Source organism: Eulemur rufifrons, chromosome 13 (assembly GCF_041146395.1).
Source record: "Eulemur rufifrons isolate Redbay chromosome 13, OSU_ERuf_1, whole genome shotgun sequence".
Taxonomy (NCBI): Eukaryota; Metazoa; Chordata; class Mammalia; order Primates; family Lemuridae; genus Eulemur; species Eulemur rufifrons.
The window spans coordinates 1,215,776-1,234,803 of record NC_090995.1 but is presented as its reverse complement, the minus strand read 5'-3'; the positions used below and the strand labels follow the sequence as shown (position 1 = coordinate 1,234,803).

General features: G+C 40.5%; 1 protein-coding gene across 3 annotated transcripts in view; it reads left to right on the top strand.

Annotated features, from left to right (window-relative positions):
• NFKB1 (nuclear factor kappa B subunit 1) overlaps positions 1-19,028 on the top strand; it is a 116,937-nt gene that overhangs the window by 63,821 nt on the left and 34,088 nt on the right. For all 3 annotated transcript variants that reach the window (XM_069485603.1, XM_069485601.1, XM_069485602.1), the window contains exons 6-10: positions 3,183-3,331; positions 11,951-12,114; positions 14,613-14,771; positions 16,119-16,223; positions 18,228-18,319. In XM_069485603.1, coding sequence (XP_069341704.1) covers positions 3,183-3,331; positions 11,951-12,114; positions 14,613-14,771; positions 16,119-16,223; positions 18,228-18,319 — 669 coding nt within the window. The remainder of the gene's footprint in view (positions 1-3,182; positions 3,332-11,950; positions 12,115-14,612; positions 14,772-16,118; positions 16,224-18,227; positions 18,320-19,028) is intronic.

Below are 19,028 nucleotides of genomic sequence, written 5' to 3'. Positions count from 1 at the left end.
GGCACTCGGGGAAAAAGACTTACTCTAGGAATAGAAGCGGCCTGAATCAGTCACTTATTCCAGCCACCTGCTTTTAGACAAGATTTTTAAAAAATAATCTCAGGACAGGTGTATCACTTATATATCTCTAGGTAGAAGAGCATGTTACTGTAATAAATAAGGTAATAGTTAATGCTCGTATGCTGATATTCTTGGCCAGACACTGTTCTAAATACATTTACATGCATAGTGTATTTAGTCTGGACAATTACCCTTTGAGATACTATTATTGTCCCCATTTTACAGATGAGGAAAACTGAGCACTGCCAAAGTCACACAGCTGGTAAACGGAACTGTCTTCAAACCCAGCTGGGTTTGCCCTTACACTGTCCTGGGGTAGCCGGTCACTCAGCTTTGTCACCTTTGTCTCCTTGACTCTAATCGAAAGCTTCGTTTGTGTTTAAGCCATTAATGTGTGTTAAGAGCCTGCCATGTTCAGGCTCTGAGAAAACCCTTTCTAACAGATACAGTTGCTCTCTATAAACTTAATTTTCAGGGGAATTCAAGGAAGCAACAGGAAGGCTGAATAAAAAGAATTAAATTCTCCATAGAACAAACAAATTTCTGAATTGCTTGCAAACAGTTGTCAGTCCTCGTGGCATTTTGTGAAGCATGGTCTTCTCCATGCCAGAGTGCCGGTGTCTTCGTGTGCCATGTAACTTGCAAATAGTGTCACTGTTTTCAGTTCCCACACATCAGCTTTCTTCTTTCAGTATTTTGGAAAGTCCACAAAACCCAGGGGCCTCCCTGCCTTTTGCCCTGTGGTCTGTGTAAAAACCAGATGATGCCATGCTGACTTGGGCGCCTTCAAACGGATCAAACAGCACATTAGTCACTGGCAAATTTTTCAGCTCCTGTGCCTCAGAGAACACCCAGTTCCTCATTCTTGCCACCCTTCGATCGCGAAATAAGAGCATGAAAAATACATGAGTCCTTTCTGAGGACGCCTCCCCCCTCTGTCCTTCAGTGCCAGTGACTGACCCCCTCGTGGTGGTCACGCCGGGGGGTTGAAGTGCCTGAGGGATCGGGCTCTGGCCACAGGTTCCTCCTGGCGCCGGTTGAGGCGGAAAGCCTGCCTGATGGCACCACGTGTAGCCTTCCCTCACGCCTCACCTGTTGCATTCCTGTGCTCATCGTCACTGAAAAGTGTAATTACATGGTTTATTCAGTGCTGTCTCGCTGTTCATTTATTGCTGAGGAAGCCCCCGTGGGATATGTCATCATAACAAAGACTGATTTCAGACGTCGACACCAAGACGCAGAACTGGCATTAGCAACCCGGGAGAATCTAGGGACAGCAGCCAACTTTGGAGCAAACCCAGAACTTTTGTTCCCCGTCCTGTGCTTAAGGGCAAAGGCTTTCTGTCTGCTGGAAGGGGAAGCACTAAGTTCATAATTAGCTTTATATCTAGAGAAGTTTTTTTTTTAAGTGCTATACCTGTTTAAGTAATTCTTTATTTGTGATTTGAGGTAGTCAAAAATCAAATTTAATCCTAAACCCTCTTTGGGATTAGCTTGCTCTGCAAGGACTGGAGGCCCCTCCTGCTGGCGGCCCTGCTCCTTGGGAGGGGAAGGGGGCTAGAGGCTTCAGAACTAACCCTCTGCACGGCGTAGGCATGCAGGCCCTACGGTTCCCAGCTGAGCTGCGCAGTTGGTTGGAGGGGAGTCAGCCCTGTGTTCAGGGGTGAAACTTCTCTCTCCTCAAACCCTCTGGGGAATAATGCCAAGTTTGATCAGCTTCTCAACTCTTGTGATGAAAGATTGCATTGGGAAAAAAATCCGTATTAAGAAAATTGTATCAGAACTTTGCTTCAGTGATGATGTCTATAATAGAAGAAGTCTGGTTTAAAAGGATTATGTCTCTTTCCAAGAAGTTTTATTGGCAGGTTACGGTTCTTCCTCAAGTTTCCATCAAAGAGCCATCTGTACGTGTGATTCCCAAATACTGTCTTTTTTTTTTTTTTGAGCTGTGGGTTCCTTGTGCAGATTTATGCATTTCTAATGATTGTATAGTTGGGAGATACTGGATTTCGGTCATGCATTTCCTCAAAAAGTACAATATGAGCTAATGAGACAGGGTGACCAACTCATCTAGATTTGGCTCTGAAAGTCCTGTGTCCAAAAAACCCCCTTAGTTCCAGGCAAACCAGGACCGTTAGTCACCTTTCGAGGAGGTGTGGTGCATTTCCAACTATTTGGCTGAATTTATCACAGGGTTCTGACTTAACAGGATTCAGGAGGGTTAATATAAGGCCGTTGGTCTTTTCTGTCAGTGTGGTTTTGGTCTTAGGGATTTCTTGAGGAAGGAATTGGGTCTGCCACGGGGAGCTAGATGACCAACTAGAGAAGAAAGAGTGTCCAAATTCTCTTTGCTTAAAATGTCATTTTCTCCATGGTATTTCTTGTTTATTGCTGTTGTCATCATTTTAAAGATATACCAATAAAAAAGATAAATTACCTTAAATGGGAAAACCTGATTTTATAACGGGTGACATCTAAAGGTTTGCACTTAGGAAGTGCACTTTTTGGATTTAAGAAACTCACTGTGACCTAAGTGTATGTGATTCAATTATGAGGACTCATTGCAGAGAGGGCCGCTACGGGATCGCGTGTCCTGCGGGTGATGTGCGTGTCCACAGCGAACTTGAGAGCCAGGTCCGGGGACAGAGTCTCCCCTGCCTGATCCCACGGCAGAGTCAGGCTGCCCTGTCGCTGCTCATCTCCCGCCTTCCCTGATGCCCATCAGTCACCCGTCCCCTTCTCACCCGTCACTTATCCAGCTTTTGTGGCCAGAAGTGTGCGGAGGAAAACACGTTCTCGGCCAGTAGAAAGGGGAGGTTTCACGGCAACGCGTCCTCCGAGATGCGCTGTCCCAACTTCAGCGATGCGTGCCGTGTTTTCAATGGCCTGCCTCCTGGAGTGTGTCTTCCCATGACACAAAACAGCCACCACGAACATTGTCATTTATTTCCATCCTGTCATCGGTTCATCGCATACTTTTAAAAACAGAGCTGTGATCATACGTATATGGAAAATTTGATATCATGCTTTTTTATAGTTACTGGCTTATCATAAACATTGTTCAATGTTGCTATTAATATATCGTCAGATGTGCTAACTTGTGAAATGTGCTTCCTACATAGATCTGCAACTACATGGGACCGGCAAAGGTTATTGTTCAGCTGGTCACCAATGGGAAAAACATCCACCTGCACGCCCACAGCCTGGTGGGGAAGCACTGTGAGGACGGGATCTGCACTGTGAATGCCGGCCCCAAGGACATGGTGGTCGGGTAAGTGGGGCCTGTGACGCTGTGGGCGGTAGGGGCAGACGGCGCGTGGGACGCAGGGACTTGGAGTGACAAGGCCCTTTTCATCACGGACCTTTCTGAGACCCTCATCGGGCCTCAAAAACAAACCATGAAAACTTGTGTTCTTACTTGGACTCCAGGGAGTAAGGTGACCACACGACTGAATTTGCCCAAAACAGCCCAGTTTGCAGCTGGGCTATTTATTCATGACCCCCTCTTCCCCTCGCAAAGGTGGCCCAGTTGGGATGATCACTTATATATGGTCACTTGACCTAGGAGGCATTTGTGTCACTGTCGATAATATTTTACTTCCTCTAGAAATAAAGATAAGGACAAATTAGAAGCAATCTAATTATAGCAAATATCAATACTGTATGGATCGATTTATACTCTTGATGATTCCTTTAATGGATTTATAGTGTGAACGTTTGGGGCATGAAGTGGATAAATAAATATTGCTTCAGCTTTGTGCTGTTAGAGAGGGTGCACAGAAAAGAAGCCAAGGAATGCAAATGTATGTTGGCATTCATCAGACTTGAAATGTAAATACAAAGGGACATATTCATTTAAAGGTTGGTCAGATAAAACAAGCAATTTTTAAAGAATGAAGTTTCATGGAAATAAGCTCAATCCAAAAAATTAAGAAATGTTTTCAACAAGACATTTATTATGCTAAAGAACAAATTGTATTTGTTATTTTCCCAAAACACTAAAATAGCACACAGCATAGTAGTTTAGCACGCAATGTAAACTGATACATGCAATCAATAATCCTAAAAATGGTTGTTTTAAGTCTTACTTTGGGATACCTTAAAAACAGTAGAAGTAAGAAATTTTTAATTAATTTTGTTTGATTTTTTAAAATATTTTTCAGGGCTTTCTAATCCTGGTTTAAAGAGGTTGTGCTAAAATCCCAGTTAATCTGAGCTATTCACTCAAAAGAAGGAATTGTTTAAATCAACTATCATTAAGCTGATGGTTGCATTTCGGGCTTTGAGTTCTGATCAAGTTTCAAGTTGGTTGTTATTGGGGAGGTAGAGCTTTCATGTTCCTAGGTATTTCTTTGTTTGACTGTAAAAATATTTAAGTGTGAAAAACCTAGAGAGAGGGCTTTAAGTCACTAAAATCTGATTCTTTTGATGTTCAAAAAAAAATCTCTAGATTGAAAGAAGAAGCTTAAATTGATTTGAGAAATTCGATTGTGCCTTATATGAGGTTGTTTCAACATCCTCTTGATAGATTGGCCTGTTTGCCACTGTGTGTCACAGTGGGTTTGCTGTGCATTTTGGAATTCCCTTCCAGTTCCTGGGGAACCTAGGAGAGCTTTGAAATGCAGGGCAATTTTCACAGTTTGAGACTAATTGATCACTTAGCGTTTCTGCAGATTTACTTCAATAGGCTCCTGTCAGTTTGAAGTGTTTATTTTCTTTGGTCTTATTTAATCTGTGTGATAATCATATTCTTTAGAAGAAATTATGGGTGAGGTTTTCAGCTAATGATATTTGTTATTGTGAAACTTCCAGTATGTTGTCTGTAATTTGATTTCTGTGGTTTGCTTTAGTAATCTTTCAGGATTTTAGAAAGAACTAATGGTTATTTAATTTGGAACCTAGATCCAGGAGTAGAAGTAAATGTCCTGTCTCCAAAGAAGTGAGGGGTTCCTTTACTCTCTTGTAGTGCAGCAGGATTTGGGGTTCAGTAGTCGGGAGAACCCCTCATCCATTCATTCGTTAAACAAACATTTCCAGCACGTCAACTCCTAAGTTTGATCATTATGATTCTGTTTGGTTGTAGCGCTGTGAAATTTTCCATACTTATACAATTTCACTGGGAAATTTAATCAAGAAGATGCCACTTGAGGGTTGTGACAGATGCTAATCTGTCCTGTTCAGATTGTTCTATGAATCATTGGTACTCCCTTTCTGATTTTTAACTGAGAAATTTTTGCTTACAGTGTTTTCGAAAATACACTGTTCCCTTCATAATTCATTTGTCTCTCTGTCTCTCTTTATTTTTTAAGTTTCAAATGTCAAAACCTATTACATTCTTGTAGAAAGAACATCATGCTAGCAGTCTGGAAACCAGAATTCTATTTCCAATTCCGTCACTCTCAACAGTAGGACTGGGGGCGAGTCACATGACTTCTTGGGGACCTTCATCTCTTCCCTCATAAGATGAGAGGGTTGGGCTACAGAGTCCTTCTCCAGGCCCTTTACGTCTCCAAAATTCTAGACTGAACTAACATTAGCTAATACTATGAATTAACATGAGCAAGCTTGCCACATACGTATTTATAGTATGACATCGATTATTGTTTAGTTCTGACTTGTAGGCAAGAATATCACAGAGAGAAATTTAGGAAAATAGCCAAAGTTATTCCTTAGACTTGTCAATACTAGAAATGGAACCAAGATAACCTGCTTTCAATCATACAGATCAGGCTAAGAATATAAGGGCACTGATCCAACACGTCAAAAAAGATATGCAAAAACTGACACTGAGAAGAAAAATAATTTTTGAGTGAAAAAAAGAAACTTTTCTTTGGAGTGTTTCCCTTCACCTTTCTGTGAGCTTGAATTCTCAATAAACTTAGTTTCTATTTTCAAAAGTATTTTATCTATATTATAAATAGTCCTATTTTAAATAACCAAGCCTTGGTTACAGGCTTGATTGCTTTAATTTGGGAGATTTGTCTTTTTAATGTTTTTTAAAGTTAGCTTTAATCTTGTCTTTTTAATTTCTTATTCATTTATATAGTTAGTGTTTACTACCTTTCTTGGCAAAAAATAATCTTAGTTTGGTATTTTATTTTAGATACTGAATATCAGTAATTTGTTTCAACATTTTAGTTCTTTGAAATCGTCATTGAGTGGAAAATATCTATATTACTTGACTTTGCTTTAGGCCACTTTCCTCACCAAGAATCACCACACCCTCTGTTTGCTTCCTGGCAACCCTGATTTAGAGAGATATGTAGTCTTTTTTTCTTTCCCAACTAAAATATATAGCACATACCAACTGGTAAGCACTAGGGATAGATACATAAATATAAAAATACAAAGGAGAAACAAAGCCTCCCTCAATGAGCTAGTGTAGGCCATATTAAGTTGCTGTTTTTATAGGTCCAAAAACAATTAATTATTGGTGCTTTCATATGGTTGAACCTTAATACACAGCAAAGGAGCTGATTGGAGAAAATTGATGAAGTGTTATCTGAGGTTGGAAATATCCAACTTCCAGATTAGAGTGTGCATTGTGAGTCAGAGGTCGCTTTGAGCCCTGTGAAATCAGTGTGTGAGCCCTGAGAGGAAGAAAGGCCAGATAGAGGGGCTGCTTTCGAATCCCAACCCAACGGGGATTCAAAGGCAGCGGCCAGAGGACAGCAACGGGTCCCAGATGGGTGTGGTGATGGGGACGCCTGGGGCAGTGCGGAGGGCGTCCGCCTGGCTGCTGGCACCCTGGGTCGCTTTGTAAAACCACTGGTGCTGGCTCTAGGCTCTGCTCCTGGAGATCCTGGTCTCCTTGGAGAGAGCAGAGTGATGCAGTAGTTCTCCTACTTCAGCGGGTATCAGAGTCACCTGGAGGGTTTCTTAAACCAGGGATTGCTGAGCCTGACCCCCCCCCCCCCCCCCCGAGTTTCTGATTCATTGGCCGGGGGGCGGGGGTGCAAAATTTGTATTTTAATGTAATGCCGATGCGGCTGGTTTGGAAAACCACTTGTGTAGGAGAATATAGCATTTTGAGGTAGTCCCAGTCCCATTATTACCTATGGTAACCATCCTTTTGTAGAATTTTTGTCGTTTATTGAAGTATAATTTAAATACTATTAAAACTTAGCCCTGTAAAGTATGCAGTTCTATGAGTTTAGACACATACTCGTATAACCACCACAATGAACAGATAGAATTGCTCCACGACCCTCGGAATCCTGTGTGCCCCTGTATAGTGAACTCCCCTCCCCCTTCGGGGTCCTGGCGACTACTGCTCTGTTTTCTGTCCCTACAGTTTTGCGTTTTCCAGAATGACATATAGTTGGAATCAGACAATATGTAGCCTTGTTGAGTCTGTCTTTCACCTACCACAGGGCAGTTAAGATTCCTCCATGTTGTTACATGTATCAGTTTATTCCTTCTAGTAACAATGTAGTATTACTTTCTATTGATGTACTGGTTTGTTTATTTATTCACTTGTTGGAGGACATTTATGAAATGGCACTCTTTTATCTTTATATTGAAAGTAAATATATACTGCACATATTAAATAATTGGATCTTGCCCTCTGACTTAAATGGGATGTTTAGGCCATTTATGTTTAATATGATTATTGCTGTGGCTGTGTTTCAATCTGCCATCTTGCTATCTTTTTTCTACTTATCACATCTGTTCTTTGTTCCTCCTTTTCTCTTTTTCTTCCTTCTTATGGATTAATTGATTATTTGGTTGATGTCATTTTATCTCCTTTTTGTTTTATACCTCTTTGTATATTTTAGCAGTTGTTTTAGGATATATACTGTATGCCTTAGATTATTACAGTCTACCTTTAGGCAACATTATGCCTCTTCATGTGTAGTGTGTGAGCCTCAGAGCAACATACTTGCATTTCCCTCCTCTCACACCATTGTGCTATTATTTCATATATTTTATATCTATATATGTCATAAATCCCATAATATATTATTTTCTATTTTTGCTTTAAATAGTCAAATATCTTTGAAAGAAAAAAAAGTATTTTATAGATATTTTTACATTTACCCCCATATTTACCATTGGCAGTGCTCTTCATTTTGTTTTGTAGGTCAAGATTTCTAACTGGTGTCATTTTCTTCTGCCTGAAGCACTTCCTTTAACTTTTCTCATACTGCTGATCTGATACTGGTGAATTCTTTCAGATATTGTATGTTTTGAAAGTCTTTATTTTATCTTTGTTTTTCAAAGATAATTTTGAAGAGCATAGAATTGCAGGCTGACAATATTATTCTTTCATGTCCTCAGAATATGTTGCTCCACTGTCTTTGAGCTTGCTTTGTTTCCAGCAAGAAGTCTCCTGTTAATCTTGTCTTTGTTCCTTGGTACCTAAGGCATCTTTTTGTTTTCTCTCACAGCTTTTCAGATTTTCTTTTCAGGGCCAGTTTTAAGCAATTTGATTATGGTGGACTTTGGTATAGTTTTCTTCATGTTGCTTGTGGCTGGGGTTCATTGAGATTCTTGCATCTCTAGATTTATAGTTTCAGCTATTATTTTTTCAAATATTTTTTCTGTCCATTCCTATTTTTCTCTTCTTTTGGAACCCCAGGTACACATATATTTGGCCACTTGAAATTGTCCCACGGCTCACTGATGATCTGTTCTTTCTTCGTCTTTTTTCTATGTGTTTCCCTTTAGATAGTTTTGTTACTATATCAAGTTCACTACTGTTTTTGTCTGTAGTGTCTAATGTTCTTAATTCTATCTGGTGTATTTTTTCTTCTCAGACTTTGGGATTTTCATCTCTACAGTTTTATTTGGGGTCATTTTTTATATCTGCCATGTTTCTCCTTAACATACTAATGCTTTCTATCTTTTTGATCATATGGAATGTATCTTATTTCAATGTACTTGTCTACAAATTCTGTCTTCTGGCTCATTTCTGGATCTGTTTCTATTGATTTTTTATCCTAATTATGAATTGTGTTTTTCTGATTCTTCCCATGCCTGGTCATTTTTTATTGGATGACAGACATTTTGAATTTTGTATTGCTGAGTGCTGGATTTTTTTTTTTTTTTTTTGGTTCTAAGTACTTTTGAGGATTGGGATAAAATTACATGTGGGAACAGTTTGATCCTTTCTAGTCTTATTTTGAAGCTTTGTTAGGGAGACCAGAGAAGCCTTTAGGGTTGATTTGACATCATGACTAAGGTGGTACCTTTATGAATATTCAACCTACTGCTGCAGGTATTGGAGGCTTCTTGAGCTGTTCCAGCCGTGTGTGAGCTGCAGGAATTGTTCTGTCTGTTCCTGTACAGTGGTTCTTTCCCGGCTTTGGGTAGTTTCCTTACATACGTGCTCTGATCATTCAGCTGAAGACTCGAGTAGATCTCTGAGTGCCTCTCTGTGTGCAGCTCTTTCCTCTCTGGTTCTCTGGTTCCAGCCTCCTTTGCCTCCTCAAATGTCCCACTGTGTCCCCTTAACCTCAGGGAGGTTGCTGGGCTCTACTGGGGCTCCCCCTTCCTGTGCTGCACCCTAGAACTCTCTCTAGGCACTAAGCCAGAGTAATTGTAAGATCCTTATTTATTTCCCTTTTCTTAAGGATCGCTATTTTGTGCTGCTCCTTGTCTAGTGTCTGAACACTGTTTTTTCATATGATTTTTAGTTCTTTAAGGTTCAATCCAGTCTATGTTACTCCCATCATTACCTGACACAGAAAACTGACTTCTGTATTGTTTCATTTACTACCAGAATAAATCATTATTCATATAATAAATTAATACGGGTGATGTCTTTCTCACAGGGGCTAAATTAGGTAATATACATGAAAAACATGGTATAGATGGTAGAGTGTACAGTGCTGCCTGGGAGAGCCCCGTTTCCCTGTCGCTGTGGATGTTCTTTGTAGGAGTAAGTAAGGCCGGAGCAGCCAAAGGATGGAATCGTTGCTTCCGAAAACCTCCCTGCGCCTCCATGCATATCGGTGTGCCGTTTTCCATGTTTCTGTGGCGTATTATTCATGCATTTATTCACTCAACAGACATGCATTAAACACTCGCATGTTGCCACCTATTTCTAGGCCCTAGGAAGCTCTGCCCTCCAAGAGCTCGTGTTCTAGTGGCGTGTTTTCTCCTGCGTGTCTCAGCCGTCCACGCCCTTTCAGCCTGTGTGTGCAGACGTGACTCACTGTGTCTGCGGGCCTCTGTGCGAGTGCGTGTTTCATTCTGCCTCTACCGCTTCTGTTTTCTTTCCCGCGTTTGACCCTTCCACGTTAGCTTATTCCTTATTTCATTCAGTCTTGTCGTTCTGATCGCTTTCTTTCCTCTACTTGCCGTTCATTTTTCCTTTCTGAGTAGAAGAAAAGCCCTCATAAAAGCTTACAAGGCGCTTACAAGGCTTGAAAAGATCCAGGCCCCCTGCTTCCCTCGTTGAACTCTGCTCATCTCTGACCCCTCGCGCACTTCACTCCGGCCACCTTGGCCCCTGGCCGGTGTCACCTTTGCAAAACACCAGCGTGGTCCTGCCTCGGCGTCTTCGCACTTGCAGTTCCTTCAGCCTCGAATGTTCTTCACTCACCCACCCGTGTCTTCCCCCTCACTTCTGCCAGTCTCTGCTCAGGACTCGCCTTTGCACTGAGGGTCTGTCCGGCCTGTCCCTGCTCTAAAGCGCTGTGCCTTTTCCTCCTGCTGCTCCCATCCCCGTTCCCACCTTACCTTTCTTGGTGGTGATTATTACCTTCTAAATTATATCGCATAATTTACTGCTTTCTTTCTTCCTCTTTGTCGTCATACTAGCATGTAAATTCTATGACGGCAGAGATTCTTTCACTGCTGACAAAAGCAGCCAGGATGCTGCCTGGCCCTGATGAGAATCTGCATAAACGTTTCTTGAACGAATGAGTCTCCTTGGTAAAGTCCTTCTTTGTTTGCTGTATATTTACTGAATATACGTCTTTGCTCCATGTACTTTATTTAAAAAATGAATGGCTGGAGCATTTTGTATATTTTCTCAAAATCCCTTCAATTGTTCTATTTAGCTTATTAACATATTTTATTCTACAAGTATGTAGCCTTCCCAATAAAAGGTTCTCCATCTCTAATTACATGTCTACTTAGATGACAGTTCTCGTGGTCATAAATAATTCCCACAACCTTACAGATAACCCAGAGGGAAGGGGGATTCCAGGTAGACTTTAAATCCCGTTCAGAAACCCAAGCGTGATTCAAAAGAAAAAAAAAAAATCCTCCCAAATATAACATTCCTCTTATTCTTAAAAAAAAAAAAAAAAAAAAAAAAAGGTTAATACTATATTTGGAATTTTAAATTTTTTGTACAAATTCCATAGAAAATACTTTAAAATGAGTCCAGGTAAAATTTCTTATTAGGATACACACACACCCCCATCCTTCATCTATATATATAGATAGATATTTATATAGATAGATAGATAGATATTTATATTTTTATATATATATCTCCACTCTCTTAATCACAATTCGGAAATCTAATGAGCTCTGAAAAACCAAAAGTTTCTTCGAGGTTTACTACAGACTCATTTGGTGGTAAACCCAAACTGACTGGATGGGCAGCTGTTTATTGTCTTTATTTTTCCATTGGATGAGGCTAGTTATATGTTTCAATACAGAAATATTAGGGCGTTTGATTAGATTATGTGCCCAGACATGCTGAGAGTGTTATTCAATGTGCAGTATATGCCATATATTACCTTTCTAACATGGAAAAAAAAAAAAAAAACCTTTGAATTCTGAAATGCATCTAGCCCCAAGGGGTTTGGATGAGACATTGAGGACCTATGTGTTTTTTTAAATCCCCTTTACTAAAGTGAAGCCAGACTCTCTAGTCATTCGCTGACTGCCTGACTTTTGGTTGTTGCTGCTGTTACTGTTTTTTCTCCAGCTTTGCAAACCTGGGTATACTTCACGTGACAAAGAAAAAAGTATTTGAAACACTGGAAGCACGAATGACAGACGCGTGTATAAGGGGCTACAATCCTGGACTCCTGGTGCACCCTGACCTTGCCTATTTGCAAGCGGAAGGTGGCGGGGACCGCCAGCTCACAGGTGAGCATCGCTCTCCCACCCTTGCTCCTCCGAGAAGCCCAGGCTTCGGTTTTCTCGTGTGCGGACTGTGCTCATCTGCGTGCCTCCTAGTCTAGCCCTTGCCACTCCCCAAACCCCGATGGCATCCTGCCACTCCCACAGCGACACCTGCACCTCCGCAGCCTGGTGCACAAAGCCCTCCCAGTCAGCTCCAGCTCCTTTCCAGCTTCCTCCAGCCCACCCTGCACCCCCTCTCGCCATCATGGCTCTCCGAACACCTGTTGCAGATTTGTGCCTTTGTGTGCATCTTTCTCTACCTAAAACGCCCCGCCCTTCCCTTTGCAACCTGTCAAACCAGTGCATAGTTCCAGACTCAGTCTAAAGCACACCTCCTCTGTTGTACCTCCCCCAGCCCACCACTTTGTAATGCAGCAGAAGAGGCATTTGCTCTGTATCTTGAAGGAATGGTAGAATTTGAGCATATTCGTATGAGAGTGGATAAGGTGTTGAGAAATGTAAAAATTAATTATTTAGATCTGCCCAGAGCTGGCCCAGTCTGCATTTCCAACTCTGTTTCCCACCATGAGCCTTCGTGTGGAAGTGAGTTACTCTGTAGGGGCACCGTGATTTCTCACATCCCTGCCTGGGCACAGTCTTTCTATTCCTGCTGTCTCCTCTTCCTGGAAGGCTCTTCTCCACTCTCTTGCATGAATATGCTCAAATTCTACCGCTCCTTCAAGATACAGAGCAGGCCCGGGCGGTGGCCTGTAATCCTAGCACTCTAGGAGGCCGAGGCGGGCGGATGGTTTGAGCTCAGGAGTTTGAGACCAGCCTGAGCAAGAGCCAGACCCTGTCTCTACTAAAAATAGAAAGAAATTATATGGACATCTAAAAATTTATATAGAAAAAATTAGCCGGGCATGGTGGCACATGCCTATAATCCCAGCTACTCGGGAGGCTGAGGCAGGAGGATCGCTTGAGCCCAGGAGTTGGAGGTTGCTATGAGCTAGGCTGACGCCATGGCACTCTAGCCCTGGCAACAGAGCGAGACTCTGTCTCAAAAAAAAAAAAAAAAAAAGAGATACAGAGCAAATGCCTCTTAGGCTGCAAAGCCTCTGGACTCTCTCCTCTGAAATTCCATATTGCTTCCTCTATAGCTCCCTTGTAGTACTTATCAAGTACTTATTACCTTTTATGGTATTATAAATTAAGTATGACTATAGCCATCAGCATGAAAACTCCAGCAGGAGAGAAGGAGCCAAACATAATTGAGCTATTCAATTCCTTCAAAAGTACTTTTTGAGCACCTACTATGTACCAGACTCTGTGCTTAGCACTGAAATGAGCACAGGCCCTGTGCTCAACAAGCTTTCAGAATAATTAATTTTTGCATTTCTCATGCAAAGCAAAGCCATGATGAGATATCACTTATCCCCAGTGAGAATGGCCTTTATCAAAAAGTCCCAAAACAATAAATGTTGGTGTGGATGCGGAGAGACAGGAACACTCATACACTGCTGGTGGGAATGCAAACTAGTGCAACCTCTGTGGAAAGCAATATGGAGATACATCAAAGAGATACAAGTAGAACTACTATTTGATCCAGCAACCCCACTACTGGGCATCTACCCAAAAGAACAAAAGACATTCTATAAAAAAGACATCTGCACTAGAATGTTTATAGCAGCACAATTCATAATTGCAAAGATGTGGAAACAACCCAAGTGCCCATCAATACATGAGTGGATTAATAAAATGTGGTATTTGTATACCATGGAGTTCTACTCAGCCATAAGAAACAATGGTGACATAGCACCTCTTGTATTATCCTGAATAGAGCTGGAGCCCATTCTACTAAGTGAAGTATCCCAAGAATGCAAAAATAAGCACCACATGTACTCACCATCAAATTGGTATTAACTGATCGACACTTAAGTGCACAGATAGTAATAACATTCACTGGGTGTCGGGCAGGTGGGAGCAGGGAGGAGGGGGTGGGTATACACCCACCTAACGGGTGCAGTTGCACCATCTGGGGATGGACACGCTTGCAGCTCTGACTCGGGTGGGGCAAGGGCAATATACGTAACCTAAACATTTATACCCCTGTAATATGCTGAAATAAAAAAACAATTAAAAAATTTACATTTCTCAGTACAGCTGGTGCTTATTAAACTTGTCACACCCCATTCTGTCACATCCTTTGTGCCTTTAACTCTTACTGTAGAGAGAAAAGGGAGAGGTGGGGGGAGCACGGGACAGGAGAGGGGAAGTCTGACACATGGAAGACGGTGTTTACTATAATCCAGAGCAAATGCAGGCCTTCTTTGATGCCTTTAATCTTGGATGACAGAAGTGAGATTGTTTTTTAACATTTTCCTAGCAATATGAAGAGTTTCAAAAGAGGGAAAAAATGAGTTTTTCTTGTAAGTTTTTATGCTTATCAAAAGTGTGCTATTTTGAATGTCCGCCCCGTCTGCTTTCCCTGGCCGTGAATGGCACGCGCCATGTGGTCCTAGACCGGGAGAAGGAGCTGATCCGCCAGGCGGCTCTGCAGCAGACGAAGGAGATGGACCTCAGCGTGGTGCGGCTCATGTTCACGGCCTTCCTTCCGGACAGCACCGGCAGCTTCACGCGGCGCCTGGAACCTGTGGTGTCGGACGCCATCTACGACAGCAGTGAGTACTTGACTGCCAGCAGGACGCGGCCTGGTGCGATGCCGGGAGCAGACCGGCAGCCCTGCCCCAGCCCCGCGTCCTCGGGAGGGGACCGAGTCGCGTTGAGCCTCAGGTTTATCCTCTGCAGAATGTGAACCCTAAAACCTAGCTTGGGAGGGGGATGTCCAGATTAAATGAGATATTTTAAGAGGTGCTCAATAAATGTCATCTTCTTTCCTCAGATGTGCATTTTCTAGTCTCTTACACGCAATACCGAATCTCTTATTATTTGTGAACACATTGCTATAAAGATACATTATTGGTACTCTCAAAAGGGAAAAGTATCTCAATATTTTTCTTTGAGGCTCCGAAGAGAAGTTAATAAAAGACAAGTGTAATTTTTATCCATCTTCATTCCTGCATGTTACCAGCTTTATCAAGATAGGAACTTTAGGCTAATTGAATGAGCGGTATAGATAACACGTGACTTTAAATTTCTATTTCAGTTTATAGTTCCCAGAACTTTTTACACGTTTTACGATCATCTTCAGCACTTCCCATGCAACTTTCTTGCTTGGTATGCATGGGATTTTTTAAGCAGATATTTCCAAAAAGCCTGCAAGTACAGTACTTGGGCTCATTGAAAGTCTATATAGTATTTGGTATAAGTAGAAAAATCCATGCTCTAAGTACAACAACTGTTTCTCTAATTTCAGCAAGTTTGAAGGGAAGTGAAAATGTTATAAAATGATACAGACTCATGTACCACAGATCACCTTAAAATGCAGCTGGTTAGAGCAAAAAAAAGGAAACTTTATACTATCACCACATGAAACTTTTGCCTCTTCCCCACACCGAATCCTAATTTAGTTTGGGAAAAAGAAATGTAACGTCTCCATATTTCTTCTTTTTAGAATAAATTAATGGCTAGCAAAAGGAAATTGTGCTTTTCCTACATTTTTTTTAGGACTTTTATAAATGATATAGCAGTATCATAAAAACAGGTTTGGGGTTAAAGTCCTGGACCTAATTGAAATCCCAGAAATCCATTGGCTTGGTACTTCCTGAAACATCAGAAAAACTCTCTTTCTGTATCAGTCTCTCTTTCTGTGTGGCAGGAGAAACAAATACCTGTTCGTTTCTACCTCGTCTGTTTTGATGACAGGGAATGATCCATGCCTAGGAAGTGCTCTGAGAACTGTGGATGCCATTCTTATTTTATGTGTCTTTATATTTTGCTTTATTTATTTCATCTTGTAATATGAGTAGAAGCATCTCTTTAAACTTTGTTTGGGGAATGTGTGCTCAGGGCAGACTTGTGAAGCTGAGGTTAAACCAGGATATTGGATGTTTTTCCCCTGTGAACAGAAGCTCCCAATGCATCCAACTTGAAAATTGTGCGAATGGACAGGACAGCTGGCTGTGTGACCGGAGGGGAAGAAATCTATCTTCTCTGCGACAAAGTTCAGAAAGGTAGGTATCTGCTCTGATCTCAAGATGCGAGATACAATTCTGAGTGTGTTTGTGAGTCATAGTTTTGGCAGCAGACCAGAAATGTCCCCATTTTGCCACAGAATGCCTTAAAAACATTTAAATTTTACCTCTTCCAAATGTAAGTGGTCTGTGTTATTTTTTTGAAACCCAACCAATTCATTTCTAAATTTCCTACAAAAGTAAAGAGAAATAAGAAAATAGTAATAATCACAATCCATGATTTTCAGTTTTTTCATACTTTAAACATTGATATCTGATATCTGTACTCAGTTAAACTAAATGAGTATTAGCCCATGCTTGACACACAAACACACAGAGAATAAATAATAAGTTTTACATAGTGTAAAATAAACAATTTTTATTGTTTATTTTGCAAGGTTTTGTTCTAACACTGGGGAGCTTCTCCAGACACTTCCATTTGCCACTGTAATGTCAGCTGAGAAAAGGAAAGAGAAAAAGGAACATGAGGAAATTCCCAGAGCACGTTTCTCTTACAGTTTTCACTCTGAGAAAAGGGTCTTGGCATTTATCTCTTGTTAGATATAAGACTGAATAATTAGTAAAAGCTGGAGAAAATTATGTGTCATTTTCTCAGACTTCACTCATTTTTTAAATAAAATGATAGAAGGAAAGTACATTATAATAAAGATCTATTTACTACAAAGTGAGCATTTTCAAAGTAAGCAGATACCTTGCTGGAAATAGAAATAAAATAAGTAAAATAAATAAATAAAAGAAGTATGGCGATTCAAAAAATTCTCGTTTGAGGTTAAATGTTCTGAGGTATAAAGTCAGAAAAAAATGGGATCATATTTTAAAGATATATATTTTTTATCCAAAAAAGTTTACAATTCCTCTTACACTGGGGTCGTCCTTCCTCCAACCCACTCTATCCAAGGCAATAGGCGTTTCCAGATTCTTGGGTGTGTGTACTATGAGTGAGCAGATCTGGGTGCCTTTTGTTGTAAATGCAGTTCTTAGTCATTATTACAGTGGACCAGCTTGATGAGAAAAGCCTTCTACTTGGCCTAAAGAATCTGAATAATTAAGTTGAGAGCAGTCCGCCCTGAAGGCAAAGGGATGCAGCGGGAGTGATGAGATTGTTTTAGCCATCCCTAATATTTGTATAATTCTATTTAAATAGAAATACAAATTTTGTTTCATACATCATTAGTATGCTCCTTCCTATGAAATGGAAACTGAAGCCAGGGAGATGCCAAGCTGCCCTCTTTCTGCAGAAGTAGAGTCCATGACTAGAGTGTGAAATGTACACATTCTAATTTAATCAGAAGGGACCTGGTCATCACAGTATTTTGACCAGTTACTCATTATGGACTAATAAAGTATTATAAGGAGGCAATATGGTAGAGTGTTTAAGAGCCTAGATGCTGAAATTATACTGTTTGTGTTCAAATCCTGGTTCCTTCATTTATGCGCAGTTCAACTTTGGATAAGTTCCGTAGCCTTTTTGGACCCTAGTTTTTCTTCTGCAAAATGAGAATAATAATAGTACATTGCAGGGTTGTTGTGAGAATTAAATAAGTTGATATATACAAATAAAGCACTTAGAATAGCATCTGCCATATATATACCGTATATAAGTTAATTGTTATTATATGCATCTATATATTGAGTTGAACCACCTTTGGGGATTCTGATATGCCTCCACCATCCTTCATGTTTCTCAGGATTGAATATTTTTTTAACGATGAAGATGTGGTTAGGTCAAAGATTGATTAAGAAAAAAATTCAGATTGATTAGGTAAATCTAGTATTCTGTCATTGTAAGTTAAACTTGGGGCTCATTCCTGTGGCAAGTAATAAAAAAAAAAAATCAGTGATCTGTGAAAATTCTAAATGACTCTAACATCTATTTCATATTTTTTTAAAGTTTAAGTAGGTAATAGGTAGAATCTTGAACCAGCTTTATTTTCCAGCGTGTTTATAACTATTATTGCACCATGTGAATGTGACTGTTTGCAGATGACATCCAGATTCGCTTTTATGAAGAGGAGGAAAATGGTGGAGTTTGGGAAGGATTTGGAGATTTTTCCCCCACAGACGTTCATAGACAAGTAAGTAGATTACTATCGTTATCATTTTATATTTTCTGCCTGGTGAAATTCAATACTTAGTTTCCATATATGAAAAAGAAAAAAATCATAACTATCCATTTAACTTTCATAAAACAGCACTGTTTTTAAGACTTTGGCAGGTCATCCAGAAAAGTCGCCCACTGTGAAATTACGGGCACGATTTCATTAGACTGTTGGCTCTGAGATGTTGGCAAGACACTTAGTCTGGTGTCTGGGCCCCCAGCCCATAAGTCAGGGGCCCCAAGGTCCTTCTGTGAAAATGTTCTAAGTGTTCCACCGGAGTCATTATGGTGAGATCTGTTAAAAGGGTATTCTAAGTGTTGAAGGTGTTGAAAGCAGGAGTCTTCTAATTGAAGCTGAAGTCATCCTCATAAATTAAGATTTCCCAGTGACAATTGATTATATGACTAAGAGATGACAACACTGAATCCCCACCTTCATGGTTACTCTCCTATTCATGAGTGATTGAGGTATACTGTTTTCACAAAAAAAAAAAAATTGGGAAAGATCCAAATGTTCATCATCAAGTGGTCAGTTAAATAAATTATGGTATATCTAGTTGATGGAATATTGCATAGTTATTAAAAATAACGAGTACTCTGCAAACTAATATAGAAAGGCCTCAAAGATATAACGTTAAAATATTTTAAAAGACAGGTATGGAGCAAAGTGTATATGAAAATGGTTC